Source organism: Carassius auratus, unplaced genomic scaffold (assembly GCF_003368295.1).
Source record: "Carassius auratus strain Wakin unplaced genomic scaffold, ASM336829v1 scaf_tig00002576, whole genome shotgun sequence".
Classification (NCBI taxonomy): Eukaryota; Metazoa; Chordata; class Actinopteri; order Cypriniformes; family Cyprinidae; genus Carassius; species Carassius auratus.
Window position 1 is genome coordinate 651,694 of NW_020523459.1, and position 15,352 is coordinate 667,045.

General features: G+C 37.3%; 1 protein-coding gene across 2 annotated transcripts; it reads left to right on the forward strand.

Moving 5' to 3' along the window:
- The first annotated feature begins 2,353 nt into the window (after positions 1–2,353).
- LOC113069866 (glutamate-rich protein 3) lies at positions 2,354–15,324 on the forward strand. Of its 2 annotated transcripts, XM_026242955.1 has the most exons (14): positions 2,354–2,939; positions 3,851–3,944; positions 4,184–4,309; positions 5,864–5,935; positions 6,035–6,163; positions 6,832–6,999; positions 7,287–7,484; positions 7,593–7,770; positions 7,987–8,173; positions 8,673–8,884; positions 9,204–9,377; positions 9,465–9,848; positions 11,070–11,201; positions 11,361–15,324. In XM_026242955.1, exons 1-14 carry the CDS (start codon positions 2,920–2,922, stop codon positions 14,516–14,518), a joined length of 5,232 nt encoding a protein of 1,743 aa, XP_026098740.1. In that variant the 5' UTR covers positions 2,354–2,919; the 3' UTR covers positions 14,519–15,324. The 2 variants fall into 2 exon arrangements, with proteins under 2 accessions (XP_026098740.1, XP_026098741.1); XM_026242956.1 differs by lacking the exons at positions 11,070–11,201; positions 11,361–15,324 and having other exon boundaries at positions 2,379–2,939; positions 9,465–10,906.
- Positions 15,325–15,352: the final 28 nt, after the last annotated feature.

Below are 15,352 nucleotides of genomic sequence, written 5' to 3' on the forward strand. Positions count from 1 at the left end.
CCACATGTACAACTGAATTATAAATTGTTTAGCTGCTGCTGATTGGTCGATGTGTTGATTTGTGGGACAAATGGCTCTATCAGAACTGTTTTCCTCAATACAAAAGGTAGGGTTTGTTGTGGAGTATCATTAATAAATTAGTCTTTTATGGCTGATATAGTATGATATACAGAATATGGAGCACATAATAAAAAGAAAAATTATAATAAAAAAAAGATTTTATTCAGAGGCCCCAAACTAAGTAAAAAATATGCAGTTAATGAAGTTGCTGATATGTGTATGGCCCAAAATTAAGACATACTGATAACTTGTAATTAAAATCAGTGAAATATTTTTAGTGGACTTACATATAACACAAAAATATCAGTCACTCTATATCTCACAATCATGTCTTAGTAAAATGATATTTAATCAGTTTTTATGGGGGCAAAACATATAATGTAATGCAATTCAACTATGATTGAGAGATGTAAGAAGAAACGTTCCTCAAAAGACTGATGTATCATTTTTGATGCATTTTAAAATTTTTTTTTTTTTTAAACCGTATGGATAAGCAACCCAAGTTGCTTCAGTGCAACAAGAGTTCACTTTGACATATTATTAACAATACTGTTTTTCTTATGTTTAATTAAAAATAATAATAATTTAAGAATTAATGTTACCTCAACCTGAAGTTGGACATTTGTGACCTCGAACAAATCCTATGCAGAGCTGCCGACGATTTCCCGATGAAGCTCGTTGATGTGCGCGGGCTCGCTCTCCTCTGGTCAACGTGTGCGCGCTTTTCAGAGAGAAATGCTCATATAAGGAGTTCCACCATCGTCTACTCATTAGATCCACGATTGAAAAAAAAAAAAAAGCCAAAACTTGTACCATCCCGGAAGTAAGATTTTCAGCACAGAATTTCTGTCATTCGTCCATTTTATTTATTTATTTACTTATTTATTTATTTATTTATTTATTTTACTTTGGCCATGTTTAGCATGAGAATCCATCTCTTTAACACTGTGAACAACTCTGAATACATGAAAGACCATTGTAGCCCCCCTATAATTACGCACGCGAGTCAAAACCTCTGAATTACATGCCACAAAACCTACTCAGTTTATAGGACAGAGGACGAACTTTTGTTTGAATGTTCTTTATGTTAATGCTTTAAGCTAACAACAGTAATATTAGTAGTAAGCATCTTTTTATTATTATCATCAATATTGATTTATTTATTTAATTTTGTAGGACTAGCTAAGGATTATCTGTTTGTTATGATTTTTTTTTTTTTACATATTTGTTTAACTTGTATTATTTGTTAGTATTGTTTAACTAATATTATGAACAAAGTGTGCCAGTGGAAATACTCGTTGTTCGTGCCGATGAGGCCTTCTTTAGACCGTATGTTTGAGTCAAGGGTGTTGTGGTCACTTTAGGACTGCTGTGATCTCTGTGTGGCCAATCAGAGAGCTTTGTAAAAATGCCCTAATCAGGGGAATGATGGTCTCTACAATCACAGCACAAATGTTCAGTTTTACACTGATTGCACTTGCTGCCACCCACAGCACAACCAAACACCACAACAATCCCACTGTTGCATCACACACACATACGTTTCGCTAAGTGAGGACATAGCGTTTGTTTTGGCAAATTTATAAGCCTTTTTAATTAGTGAGGAGCAGTCAAATGGCCTCATGGGTTGTCAAAGTATTTCACAAGTGATGAAATTTGGTCCTCACAAGTATAGTCAAAATAAAGACACACACAAACAAACAGACCAAATAATATTTTCTCTCTCCTAACCCAACCCTAAACCCTAACAGAATTTAGTTTTGCATTGTTAAACTTTCAGATAAACATCAATTGGTATTTTTTATATTTTTTTCCCCCCTTGTGGACCTCAATCTAGTCTCCACAATGTCAAAAAAATCAGCTTTTACCATTCTTGTTGGGACATACTGTCCTTGTGGAATATCCCCTAATGTGGGATAGACGAGTACACGTGTTGGGTTTCCAGATCTTATGGGGACATAAGCGGGTAATGGTTTTTATACTGTACAAACTATTTATAAGGTTATATCTATAAATATGGGGATCAAAAATATCCCCACAAGGAAACATTACAACAATACAATTGTGACCAAAACAACTGAACGGCATTAAATATTATAATAGTGTGTCATTAATGCAAGCAGGCAGTTTATCATCCAGCTCAGTTCAGTTTAAATTGTATTTGTGTAATCAAGTCGAAAAACGAACATAAGAAAGAACATGCAAATAAAAAGAACACATGAATAAAAGGAACACATGAAAAAGCTCAAAGCTTAATTTACTTAATCTTTTCTCAAGATACTCTACTTTATTTTTAAGTTCCTTCAAAACAAAAACAACAACAAAAAAATGATTCCTTCATCACCTTTAGGACATAATCCCCAGTGAAAACACTAGAGGGCGTTAATGTACAGCTTTATGGCTTAGTTTAACCTTACCTACAATAATCTTCACGAAATAAACCGAATTCATTTTTGGGCCTTATAAATCTTCACAACCATAACATTTGGCAAAAATTATATGTTAGACAATACATTACATTATTTTTTTCACTTTTTCAACTTTTCCATTTAAATAAGTCCTGTTTTTTTTTTTTTTTACATCACGTATATGTAAAAATTTGACTTTAAGACTTACTAATATGAGCTATAATGCAGCTTTTAAATAAAGCACAAAGAATGCGGATTCTTTAAGGGTATAGTCACGTGATTCACCATGGCAACACTGGCTGTCATCAGTTCCGCGCGAGCAAAGGTGTTGAGTGTTCAGAACCGGGCAGACAGATGCACTCTTAGTATTAATGTCCTCTGGATTAAAGAAAGCTCTCCTGTTATTGCTTGATTGCTTGATTCATATCAAAGATCACTGCGCAGCGACAAAATGAGTCATCTGAACCAAGGGTGAGTAACTGAGCTAGACCAAGTTGCAGTGTTGACTGAAATGAACTGTAAAATGCTCTCTAACTATTGTCCTGTGTTAGACTGCTAGCTGCATTATACATAATTTTATTAATAACTACATGCATAGTAATTATATATTTTTCAGCTTTATTTATATGACATTACACTATATGACCAAAGGCTCTTGTTACTGTGGAGATGAAACAACAGAAGAAATTAACCACTCCTTAATGGACAAGCTACAGTATATTGTTCAGGCATGACTTAAAGGGAATGTTGTTTATTTGTTGACCATGCTTATATTACATATTAAATATATGTCTGACTCTGAATTGATAATTAAGACAAAAATGAATTATATTTAAGTGTAATTAGAATTCATCTATATGTTTGGACTGTTTTAAACAGATGTGCGGTTTTATTTTTGAGCAATTTTAGAGAGAGACATGAATTCAAAGGGGGGCCGTGGGTTAAGTGTGCTATCCATTCACACTCAATTCTAATAGAAACCAGACACCGGTAATGGTATCTACTTGGCCTGAGGATTGGTGTACAGGTTGTGTTGTCTTCTTTACAAATGCTGAGGGAAATCAAATCTGTATCGGAAAAAGCCAGGCAGACAAACAGTCGAGCTTTTCCAAGACTACACTTGACACAGATGTAGAGTGTTCACCTCAAGCTGAAATCCTTGGCACTGGTGGCCTTGAGGATCACTGAATCATTCCATCAGCTTGTTCTGCCCATCTTTACATTATAAATCCTGGGATGAGATATATGAATGTTTTAATGTGCCTGACAGCAGGCCGGTTTCTACCGGGATTACAGATACTGACAGATTTTCCAAACAGTGTAACATATTGATATTATCAATGTTTAGGAATACAGTGTTGATAATATTTGTGTCCATGTAGTCTTATTTCAGCTTACAATAGCTTAGCTGACAAACACCTGACTGGATACTTCAACAATGCAAGAATACGAAGACATCTAAAGAAAGTTGGGTTGGTATGTGCACATTTTAGATTGTAAAATGATCTTATGAGTTTAGATCATTCTAAAAAGTTTCAGTATTGACAAACTAACATACGTTAATCTCAATGAATGCTATATCAAAAGTTATAGAATGTAATTAGCATTCTCATAAATATCACTTAAGATAACTTGTTTAAAGATAAAAGGAAAGACACTTTATGTCATACAAGATCAGACGCATCGTTCATTAAATGCAGGTGCATGTGCTTCAGATCACTCGGAGCGGCCGGATTGTTCCAGATAAGGAGTACAAGCACAAGCTGATCCAGCGAGCGCATCAGAAACATGTGAGGGAGTGTCTAGCTCAGGCCATTTTTCACAAGGTCTTAGACATGGAGGTGAGAGCATTATACAGTACACATGTGCTTTAGTAGAAGCTCTATTATCCTAGACTGTAGTGTCAAAAAGTAACGCACTGATATGAGATATTCTGCTCACATAATCAGATCTTTACAGTATAAAAGGCAGTATGTATAACAACTTTAAATAATCACAATTAGTTTAAATCAATCAGTAATCTAACCTTTTGTAAATCTAACCTAAACTTGTGTATTAAATAAATTCATTACACACAAGTCTAAAGTAGTTTAAGTCTTTGGTCCTGCTAATTGTAATGATTTTGGCTCTCATTTAACAAAAACCCACCAATTCACGATCTCAACAAATTAGAATATGGTGTCATGCCAGTCAGCTAATCAACTCGAAACACCTGCAAAGGTTTCCGGAGACTTCAAAATGGTCTCTCAGTTTGGTTCACTAGGCTACACAATCATGGGGAAGACTGCTGATCTGACAGTTGTCCAGAAGACAATCACTGACACCCTTCACAAGGAGAGTAAGCCACAAACATTCATTACCAAAGAAGCTGGCTGTTCACAGAGTGCTGTATCCAAGCATGTCAACAGAAAGTTGAGTGGAAGGAAAAAGTGTGAAAGAAAAAGATGCACAACCAACTGAGAGAACCGCAGCCTTATGAGGATTGTAAAGCAAAATTGATTCAAGAATTTGAGTGAACTTCACAAGGAATGGACTGAGGCTGTGTTGGTGTGCTCGACTGGCCAGCAATCTTACCAGACCTGAACCCCATCGATTCTCTTAGTGTCAAGAGGAAAATGAGAAACAAGAGACCAAAAAATGCAGATGAGCTGAAGGCCACAGTCAAAGAAACCTGGACTTCTATACCACCTCAGCAGTGCCACAAACTGATCAACATATATGCCACGATTAATTGAGGCAGTAATTAAAGCAAAAGGAGCCCCTACCAAGTATTAAGTACATGTACAGTAAATGAACATACTTTCCAGAAGGCCATCAATTCACTATAAATGTTTTTTTTTTTTTTTTTTTATTGGTCTCATGAAGTTTTCTAATTTGTTGAGATAATTTGTTGAATAAATTGGTGGGTTTTTTGTTAAACGTGAGCCAAAATCATCACAATTAAAAGAACCAAATACTTCAAGTACTTCAGTCTGTGTTCATTGAATATATTTAATACACAAGTTTCAGAATTTTAGTTGAATTTCTAAAATTAACTTTTCCATGACACTCTAATTTACTGAGATGCACCTGTATTACAGATGCTCTGTCAGATTGAACCGCGGCCCCAGCACAATGTTTTTCAGTGAACCTTCCCACCCCTAATATATATAATCTATGCAATGTTTTATATTTTTCATATACATACATATCATAAATATATATAATTTGTGTAATATATTTAAGGTAACAAAAGTAATATTAATAATTAATATCAATATAGTTTGTATTTATTTTATTATTATAATTTTGTAATTTTTAGTCTGTATACTATGTATTTATCCTAATATATACTAAACTAAATTAAAGCAAGAAAAAAAAAATCGAGATATTTTACTTTTCCACTGTTTATTCAGCGCCTTCATCACACTGAGATCAAGAGAAAACTTGAGGAATTTGCACGGAGGGAACGAATCCACAAAATGAAGGTTTGTCATTTTTACAGAACTCCTTTCAGACTCAAACTGGCCTTGTTGACATGATAATAAATGTAATTTTGTGATTCAACGTTTTGCTTTTTATGTTAGGCTGAGCGGACCAAGAGATATGAAGACGAACCAATGCTAATGCTGTCACCTCGGCCACCCACAAGGCCAAAGGTCTCACATGCACGGCATTCTGGGCCGGAGGGAGAGCATTCTGAGTCAACAGAATCTGTGAGTGTATAATGGGTAAAATCGCTTTATGATCTAACCATTTCCTTTCAGTTTACATACTGTACATTACAATTAGTGGGTACCTCCTCCGTAATAAATGTCCTTCAGTGCTGTATTATAAATGACTGTTTTCCTAATGATGTGATGTGATAGTTACCCAGCTAGTCTTAATGGTTGCTAAATCGCAGACTCAGATCATTGTTTGCTCATCAGGCTCTGACATGTTTAGCAGAAGGTGATATGAAGTGTTATGGTTGTTCCAATCATGGATGTTTGCCTGTTGACGGTGCCTGGAGAGTTACTGCTCCAGCAAATTGATGACACATGAGATTTATTGTTTGCTTTGGTTACTCTATATCTTTTTTTAAATCTCCTTAAAAATGTAAGTAGTTTTGACTTTTTTTAAAGATGATTTGACTTGACTTTAATATTGTATAATAAATGCAATTGGAATTTCTCAATTTAATGATTAGTAATTTATTTCAACAATACTTTTATTTACTGGAGATTTACATTTATTACACAACAATTAACAATACAATGAAAGATAGTTTATATATAACTCTTTTCCGATAATGCACAAGTGTAACATCAGTAGGACATGTCTTAAGCATGCATATTCATTATATTTAAAATTTGGTAAGTGAGTTATTCTCTTACTGCTGTAGCCGAGTTCCTCCAGGCCAAACACGGCTCCAGGGAAGATGCAGAGGCCTGTTCGACTCAAGCCCCTGAACAGCAATAGTGCCACGGCCTCTCTGAAGAGAACCTCCCCTCGACACAGACTCCGGGACCAGGACTCCTCCAATGACACCGATCAGCCCCTCAGTTATACAGTGAGACCATCCTGAGGTCCTAATACTTACACCTAATACTAACACCTCGACACGGGTCACTGACCAAGCACAAATCACACTCAAATATCTAATATTACTAAGATTTGTACTTAAATATTACTAGTAATATTTAATATTTTTGTGTGTTCCTGAAGCTAAAGTGGCAACTAGCTGGAATACTATTTTTTTTTTAAATGTAACATTTTATTTCAGTTCAGTTTTACATTTTAATGAACTATAATTGCCTTGCAGCAATAAAAATGTTATCTATCTGGGTTGTTTTAAAGCTGGACAGAGACGCCAAGAAACATTTGACCACGACAGACTTCTCTAGCACTGTCTCGCCCTACCGTCTTCCTGTCATCAACAACTACGTGACCCCCGTGCCGCCCCTCACAAAGAAGAAAGAAAGAGGGCCGAGAGTGAACGGCACACTCAGGGGTCGAACGTTAAGACCCACTACCGCACCAACAGCTGCTACAGAGGTCAGTATATGTTGAAGTTATTTACTGAGTAATCAGGGATGTGAAGGTTGAGGAAGCCATTAAAATAAATCTTCACTCACATATATTCTGCTATTCCTGTGTCTGTAGCCATCTTCTCTCCAGAGGACATCAGCTCAGAGTAAAGTGTTAGTAAGCATGGTGTACTTTGGGAAGAGTGTTCACCTGTCCCATGATCTGATGGACCTTAGAGATGAAGTGAAGGTTTTTCAGCAGCACTGTGGCGGAGAGAACCTGTGTGTCTACAAAGGGAAGCTGAGAGAGGGAGGTCAGTGTAGGTCTCTGTACACCTGTGCTTTGTGATTCATATCTTAAGAACACCATGGATTGAGATACACTATTGATCCGTGGGCTTTTTGATAATAAGTGGCTCTTATCTGGCAGTGCTGCATATATTATATTATGTGATTCTCCTTGTTGATTATAAGACACGTTCATCCAAAGCAATTGAAAACGAACTTTCTTTGCTTACCCTTACTTGCAGAAATGTTCCAATTTGTGTCAAGACGTCACCAAGGATTTCCCTTCAGTCTTACTTTCTTCCTGAATGGCCTGCAAGTGGAACGGCTCAGCTCCTGCTGCGAGTTTAAACACAGGAGAGGCTCTCGGCTGGGGGGCAGACACGGACACTTCGGATTTTGCGGTGTGGAGGGAGCCTCTCCATGCTACAAGTAATGAAAACTATTTCAATATATATTCAGTACATTTCAATTAAATTTTTGTGCACATTGTAAAAACCATGAACAAAATATTTGCAGTTTTGTAGAGAAAGAAACCTAGCTACAAATATCCCAGCTATATAAATATTTTGGTTTTCCAACTTTAACCCTCTTAAATAATTATCATATATATATATATATATATATATATATATATATGTGTGTGTATATATATATATATATATAAAAGGAATACAATTAATTTTAAAATGTATTAAAATATAAAAAAAAATGTCCAATATTTCAGAGTATTATGGTTTTTCACTCTATTTTTGACCAAATGCAGCCTTGTCGAGGATAACGTTTTACAAATCTTACTGATCAGATGGTAGTATTATATAAACCACCACACTGCCTATTTATCATTATTGGCTTTGGCCATTGAAAAAAACCCAAACTGGTCCAGCACTAATCAAAATGCATTATGGTTTTGTATGATGTAATTCTTCAGGTGTATTATTGCCATGGGCTTGGACAAAAAACCCACCCCTCCTCAAAAAAGAGTGAAAGAGGAGCTGCCAACCTTTAAATCCCCTATTGCTAAGGAGGCCACAGATGTAGATGAGGACATAGAGACACAGTCTAATGCAGAGCTTGACACACCTCAGGAAATGGACACAGAACCTAATCGAGAAACAACAGGACAGAAAAAGACCAAAGATGGTACAAACAGTTTTCCGTTTTCAAAAACACAACCTCTAGAGGATGCTTCTGCAGGGCTATTAGAACGTAGCACAACAAAAAATGAACTTGTGATTACATGCAAGATAAAAAAAAACAGCTGTTGTACGTAACTTTAGAAATTGTGTGTTCCTGTTGTTTGACTAGTAGAGTATGACACTAGCAGCACCAAGGTCATGGGTTTGAATCCCATAGCACACATACTGATAAGATGTGTATGTTAAATACACAGAAGTCATTTTAGTCATTTCTATTGCATCTTTAGATTAATTGCTTTGACCTTAATCATGCTCTCATATAGACTATGAGGAAGACTTTGAGGCAGATGATGAAGGACCAGTTGAAGATGGGGATGAAGCAGAGGAAAATCTAGTTTCTGCTGCCACTGGGGAAGAAAAAGAAACTGAGACCAGGGATGAAAATTACATAAATGAAGAGAAAAGCAACTCTGACAGCGATGACACCAGTATGTCCAGTAAGTGTTACTTTTTCGCACTTTTCAGCAACATGTCAAGATTGTTAAACACCTAACACCTACAGATTAATTGTCTTCTTCTTTCAGAGGTCAAAAGGTCATCATCTGTCTCATCTGGTCGAACATCCAGTTTGTCCAGCAGTGACAATGACAACAGTGAAAGAGAAATTGTGGAGGACACCAAAGAAATCTCCACTGCGGATGTTCCAGAGGAGAGTTTACATGCAGAGGAAGTTCTCACCACAGCTGAGAACCAGCCGGAGGAGACAGAGGCCACAGAGTCCAGCGATGTTACATTACCTCGAGCTGCAGTGGAAGATTCTGGCACACAGGATAGTCCAGGGGATGGCATGGAGAAGAGCGACCTGGAAATGTCAGAAGACACAGACAAGAAAGAGGGAACTGAAGATGAGCAATCTGGGGAGCATGCCAAACCTGAAGATAAGCCACAAGAAAATCAACCAGAGAGAGGTGAGTGTCTGCATGAAAACTAGTGTTGTGTGCCTGTCATGATCGAACCTTATGTGTTTACTCATGTTGGCTTTTACAACATCAGAACTGGAGGGTCTTTATTTTTTTTTGCTATTTGATTTTAAACTTTCAGCTTTGATTGCTGCACGATAAACAGAGTGTTTAGTTACTTCACACAGCATTTATAATTAAAGCTTAAGTGTCTTTTGTTGGATGTTAAGATACTTTCTCCTATTCCAGCTTAATAAGCAGAGACGTCTGTTTTTAAAAAATGTTTTAGTGTTGGCACAAAAATGGCACATTTCAGCTTTAATAATAAGCATCTTTTATTACCCTGTTACTACCTTAATTATTTTTCTTACCTGTACCCGAGGAGAGCATGATGACATGTTTTTTTGCAAGTACAAGACTTCAATAATAACTCGAGTTCTGATTGTGTTAAAAGCAGAACATATGTTACGCACTTCTCTATGTAATTTTCAAGGCCACTGAGAGCGCAGTTTATTTAACTCTAGGTGGTCTTGCAAACATCCTTGTATTGATTGGTTTGTGCTATCAAATGTGTTTTTAATTGCATGTTATTTGTTTCCGTAAGCATACTGCTCAGTATAAACCCAACTGTCTTGACTCTTACAATCCAATCAAGGTTTAGACTCATTTTTGAGTTACATTTTTGAAATATGACAAGTGCACTGCAAAACAATCTATAAAATGTATTATGCATTACATGTTGGATTTGATAATTTAATTGTTGGGAATAGAGAGCAGTGTTTTCTATTTGTGATTTTGTGTTATGTTTCTGGTTTCAGTGTATGATTCATAATGTGCATCTAACCATTTTTGATTTGTTTTCTGTTACACATAATTAAACACACTGTTTGGCTTAATTGGTTGTTGTGTGAAATTCATGTGTATTCTCATCAGATATGGTTATGGATCCTTTTTTGGCAACTGTGCAGTGTGAAAACATTAAAGTGATTGTTGGCTGCATGCGGTGTTCACAGTCAAAGTGTTTGCGGTGCTTGTGGTAATAAACTTTTGAGCAACTGTTTTATTTACACTATTATTTTTGTTTCAATGCTTCTAGATTCAATCAATTCTAAATGTTTTTAATATTAAATTAATTATGTGACTGTTATTCATTTAGCTTATCCACTTTCAAGATAACATTAACATTTTGTTATGGATGTCATATGTCTCATTCCCTGTGACTATAAACAGCCAAGTCAATGCAGGAGAAGTTGGCTGAGGCCATTTTGAAGCAATCTCAATGTAGTTCAGAGCCAGAGTTTAGTGATACAAGCACAGAAGAAGATGAAGGGGCTTCAGTGAAGACCCTAAAGGATGGCCAAGGTAAAAAACGTTGTTGTCTTGTTGTCAATTGTTTCTAAAATATCAGTAGTAAAGATCATTTTTTTACACAATAGATTAGTTTCTGCAGTGCTCAAACAAAAATGTATGTAGAAATGTATAAATCTGAAATGGTTTAATTATAAATGCTCACTTTTACAGTAGGCAAAATGGCTGAAATCACTTTACCTCAACCATCAAAAACACAAGATGATATTCCAGATGAAAGTGGAGCCAACTCACAGGAGGCTGCATGTGAGGAAAGGGTGCATGTTGAGATGGGTCAGCTTACAGAAGAGACAAATACACAGGAACCTCATTTCCACACAGAAGATGAACAAGAAATAGATGAAACTAAGGAAGGAGCGGAAAGTTTAGACATGGAAGAAAAGCAGGTGGAAGAACATAGTGAGAGTACAAATGAGGTTGAACAACCAGATAAAAGAGAGGAAGTGATAACTGAAATGGAGGAGACACAGGAGAAAGTTACGGATGATGACAATTCAATTGCAGAGGTACAAGATTCATTAGTACAAAAAACAGAGACACATGCTGAAACGCTGGACACTGAGATTCCAGAGATGGAGGGAGAGGGTTCAGCGTCTAAGACAGAGAATGGTACAGAAACAGGTGCAGATGACACTGAGAGGCAGCGAGACACTGATGACGCAGATCAGAACATTGAGAGGAGGAGCGATGGACAGACGGACAGAGATGAAAGAGAAGACCTAGTAGATGAAGCTGGGGATGATAGGTCAACTGGGGAAATGGTACAGGAGACAGATGGCAAGGTGGATGTTGGGGGCTCTGTTGGTAAGGTGGAAGAGGGAGAAAAATCTAGTGAAGATAAGGCAGAGGAGGAACCAACTGAAAAGCTAGAGGTTGAGGATAGAATTGAATCTCTGGGAACAGAAGAGGCAATGAAACCTGGGGAAGAAGAGACCCAAGATAGTGAGGAAGAAAATAAGGGTGGCCATGATTTAAATGCAGAAGATGAAAATGAGGACAGTACAGAAAAAGGTAAAGATGGTGTGAATGATGAACATAATGAAGGAGAAGCTGAAGAACTGTCTAGTGAGGCTGGGATTAGACAAAATGATTCAGAGGGTGGTCAATATGTGAGGACACAGGGTAATGAAATAGAGGATGATGGACTGACTGATGAACAGAATAAAACAGAAGATGGAGAACAGATTATAAATAAACTTACTGTTGAGGCAGAGGAAGAAGGGCAAGAGAAACCAAACAGTGAGGAGGGTATTGGAGGAGAAACTAAAAAAGTGAAAGATGAAACAATGGAAAATGGGGTTCAGATAGAGGAAGAAGAGGCAAAAGTGGAGGACAAGAAGATAGATGATATGGTAGAGGGAACAGATGAAAATTGTGTTGAGAATGAGTTAGAAACAGGTGAAAAGTTGGTAGAAGAGCCAGAAAAAGAGGTGACAGATATGAACAAAATTTGTGAGAATACATTAGATACAGGTAATGGGAAAGAAGAGGCAGTTTCTGATGAAAATACAGCCCAAGAACTAGAACTCAACTTTGAGGTACAAAATGAGGAATCTGTTTCACGGGAAGAACAAAATGAAATTGGTTCAAGGGGGGCATCCAATGATGACATAGAGGCCAGTGCCAAGGAAGAAGTAGATGAACCTACTGGTGTGAATAATGACCTGCTGGATGGTAACATAGATACTGAAAAAGGAGAAAGACAAGATGTCAGTCATGAGGAGGCTGAGAAGGTAGAAGAATATCTCCAAGAGGAATTGCAAGGAAAATCAGAGAGTGAGACAACTGGCGATAGGGCTCAAGATGTTTTAGATGATAATGAAATGCCAGAAACTGATAAAAATATGAAAGAAATAGAAAAAGATGTTGACCAAGAGCAAGAGATTGAAAACAAGTCAGATACTGAACTTGTTCCCTCAGAAAGAGAGTCTAAATTGAGCAATGAACATGAGGACCAGACCAGTGACAATCAAAAAGCAGACAAACAGGATGACCAAGAAAAGGCTGATAAAGAATTGGAAACATCTGCAACAACATTGATTGAAAATGTAAGCTCTCAGATAACCCAGGAGATGGTCAATAAGGATACACAAAATTACATTGTCTCTGCAGATGCCACAGCACAAGAACCAAGTGAGTCAGAACTTAAAGGTACTGACACTGAACTGAGAAGTAGAGATGCTTCTAAAGTAATGGATCCTGATCCAGTGGAACCTCAGGAAAAGAAAGGGAATTCTGAAAATAATGATGGTGGTTCATCTGTTTCCCATTCACTAAAATCACAGCCTGTAGATAAGGTTAAAAAAGGGGTTAAAGGTCCAGTTCTGAGCATTGATTCAGAGGATCTTGCCAATCATTCAACAGCTTTAACTAAAGCAGTTGGGGTGGATCTAGTAAGTAATTGGATTAACATACACCAGGAATCAAGGTATTTTCAGACATTCATCGAGCCGCTTGATGAAGAGGGTCTCATCGTGGAAGAAACAGAGGAGAGGCTAAATGGTACTGATATTGAGAGCCTTGATGAAACACTCAAGAGTAGAGACGAAACTGCAACTCCTGTAAGGAAAATTCTCAATGAAAATGCAGAGTCTGTAGTTGAAAGCTTGAAAACAGAGACTAAAGTTGAGGCCATAGAAACAGATGCTCACAGTGATTTCTCTAAAGACAGTACACATACCTCAACTAAAGATGAAATAGTCCAGGAGGCTGGAGATACTAGAGGTTCCTTGGTCACTACTTGGTCAAGACAGAGTAATGATGAACACACCAATCAAAAAGACACTTCTGGACAGGAAACTTCAATGAAAGATGAAGCCATAAACCTTGAGACATCAGCAACATCTGAAGACAATCAAGAGCAAACACCATCTGAATCTGAACAGAAGGATGTATCTACAGATGTCGACCTGAATGCAAAAGAGTCAGAAAGAAGTAATCAACAAGAAGTGACTGATGAAACCACACATTTATTCCAAACAGAAGAAGCAAGTAACAAAGAGACCCTAGAAAGTTCGGAATATATCGAGCCTCAGAGTCCGACACTCACAGTAATTACAGACCTCACAATCATCAATAAATCAGAAAACAGGATCCAAGACGACACTGCAAGTGTAGACTTCCATTCTGGACAGTCAGATGGAAGCAGGAACGTGGACGGAAACAGGAAAACAAAAGTTATTGATGGCCATTTAACACAGACTCTCACCAGCAGAGACACTTTAAGCACTTTCTCATTGGACGACTCAAGGCTTTTTGGGCCCACAGGATATCCCATTTTAACGACTGCTCACACGGAGAACAGTTATTAATACAATGGTAAATCCTTCAGCTAACCCAGGGGTGTCCAATCCTTCTCCTGTCCTGCCGAGTTTAGGTCCTACCCCTATTAAACATATCTGAACCAGTTAATCAAGGTCTTCAGGATTACTAGAACTTCCAGACAGGTGTGTTTGGGCACGTTTGAACTAAAATCTGTAAGACATCGGCCTTCCAGATGCAGGATTGGACACCCCTGCCTTAGCTCATGTTAATGGGTTTAAAATAATGGCACTTGCTTTTCCTCATCAGAGATTCATAGTGAGTCCTGTGTGCTTGGTAGGGAAGCTATCAACAGCCCACTGAAAATAGACACCGTAGGAGACACGTGGCACAAATAATTTAATTATTCATGATCCAGAGCCCTCCTCTTGGTCAGGCTGCACTATAGCAGTAGAAACTAAAGGCTGGAATACATTTGACTTTTAAAATGTGAACAGATTTTAAAACACTGGGCATCATACACTTACTGAGTTTGTGATAGTCACTGAGGAAAAACTGAGGATCGTACACTCCCTGACTTTAAAGTTGTTCTGATCACAACAAATTCACACAGAAACTTGCAAGCTGTTGCTAAGATACGCATGACAAATGAAAACAATATGCGTTCTAAAATCAGCTCAAAATATCAAACATGCTTTATATCCTATAACTGGATGGAATTATAGACTGAAGCAAAAAAATTGGAGTCTGTGAACATCATGCACTACACGATTTTCTATGGAATCTGACTACTCAAATCTGCTGACTGGCTCTGACTTTTGGCTACTAGCATCAGCTTCTCCAGACTGTAAAGAATTATGTGGTGCATTACAGACTTAAGAGAA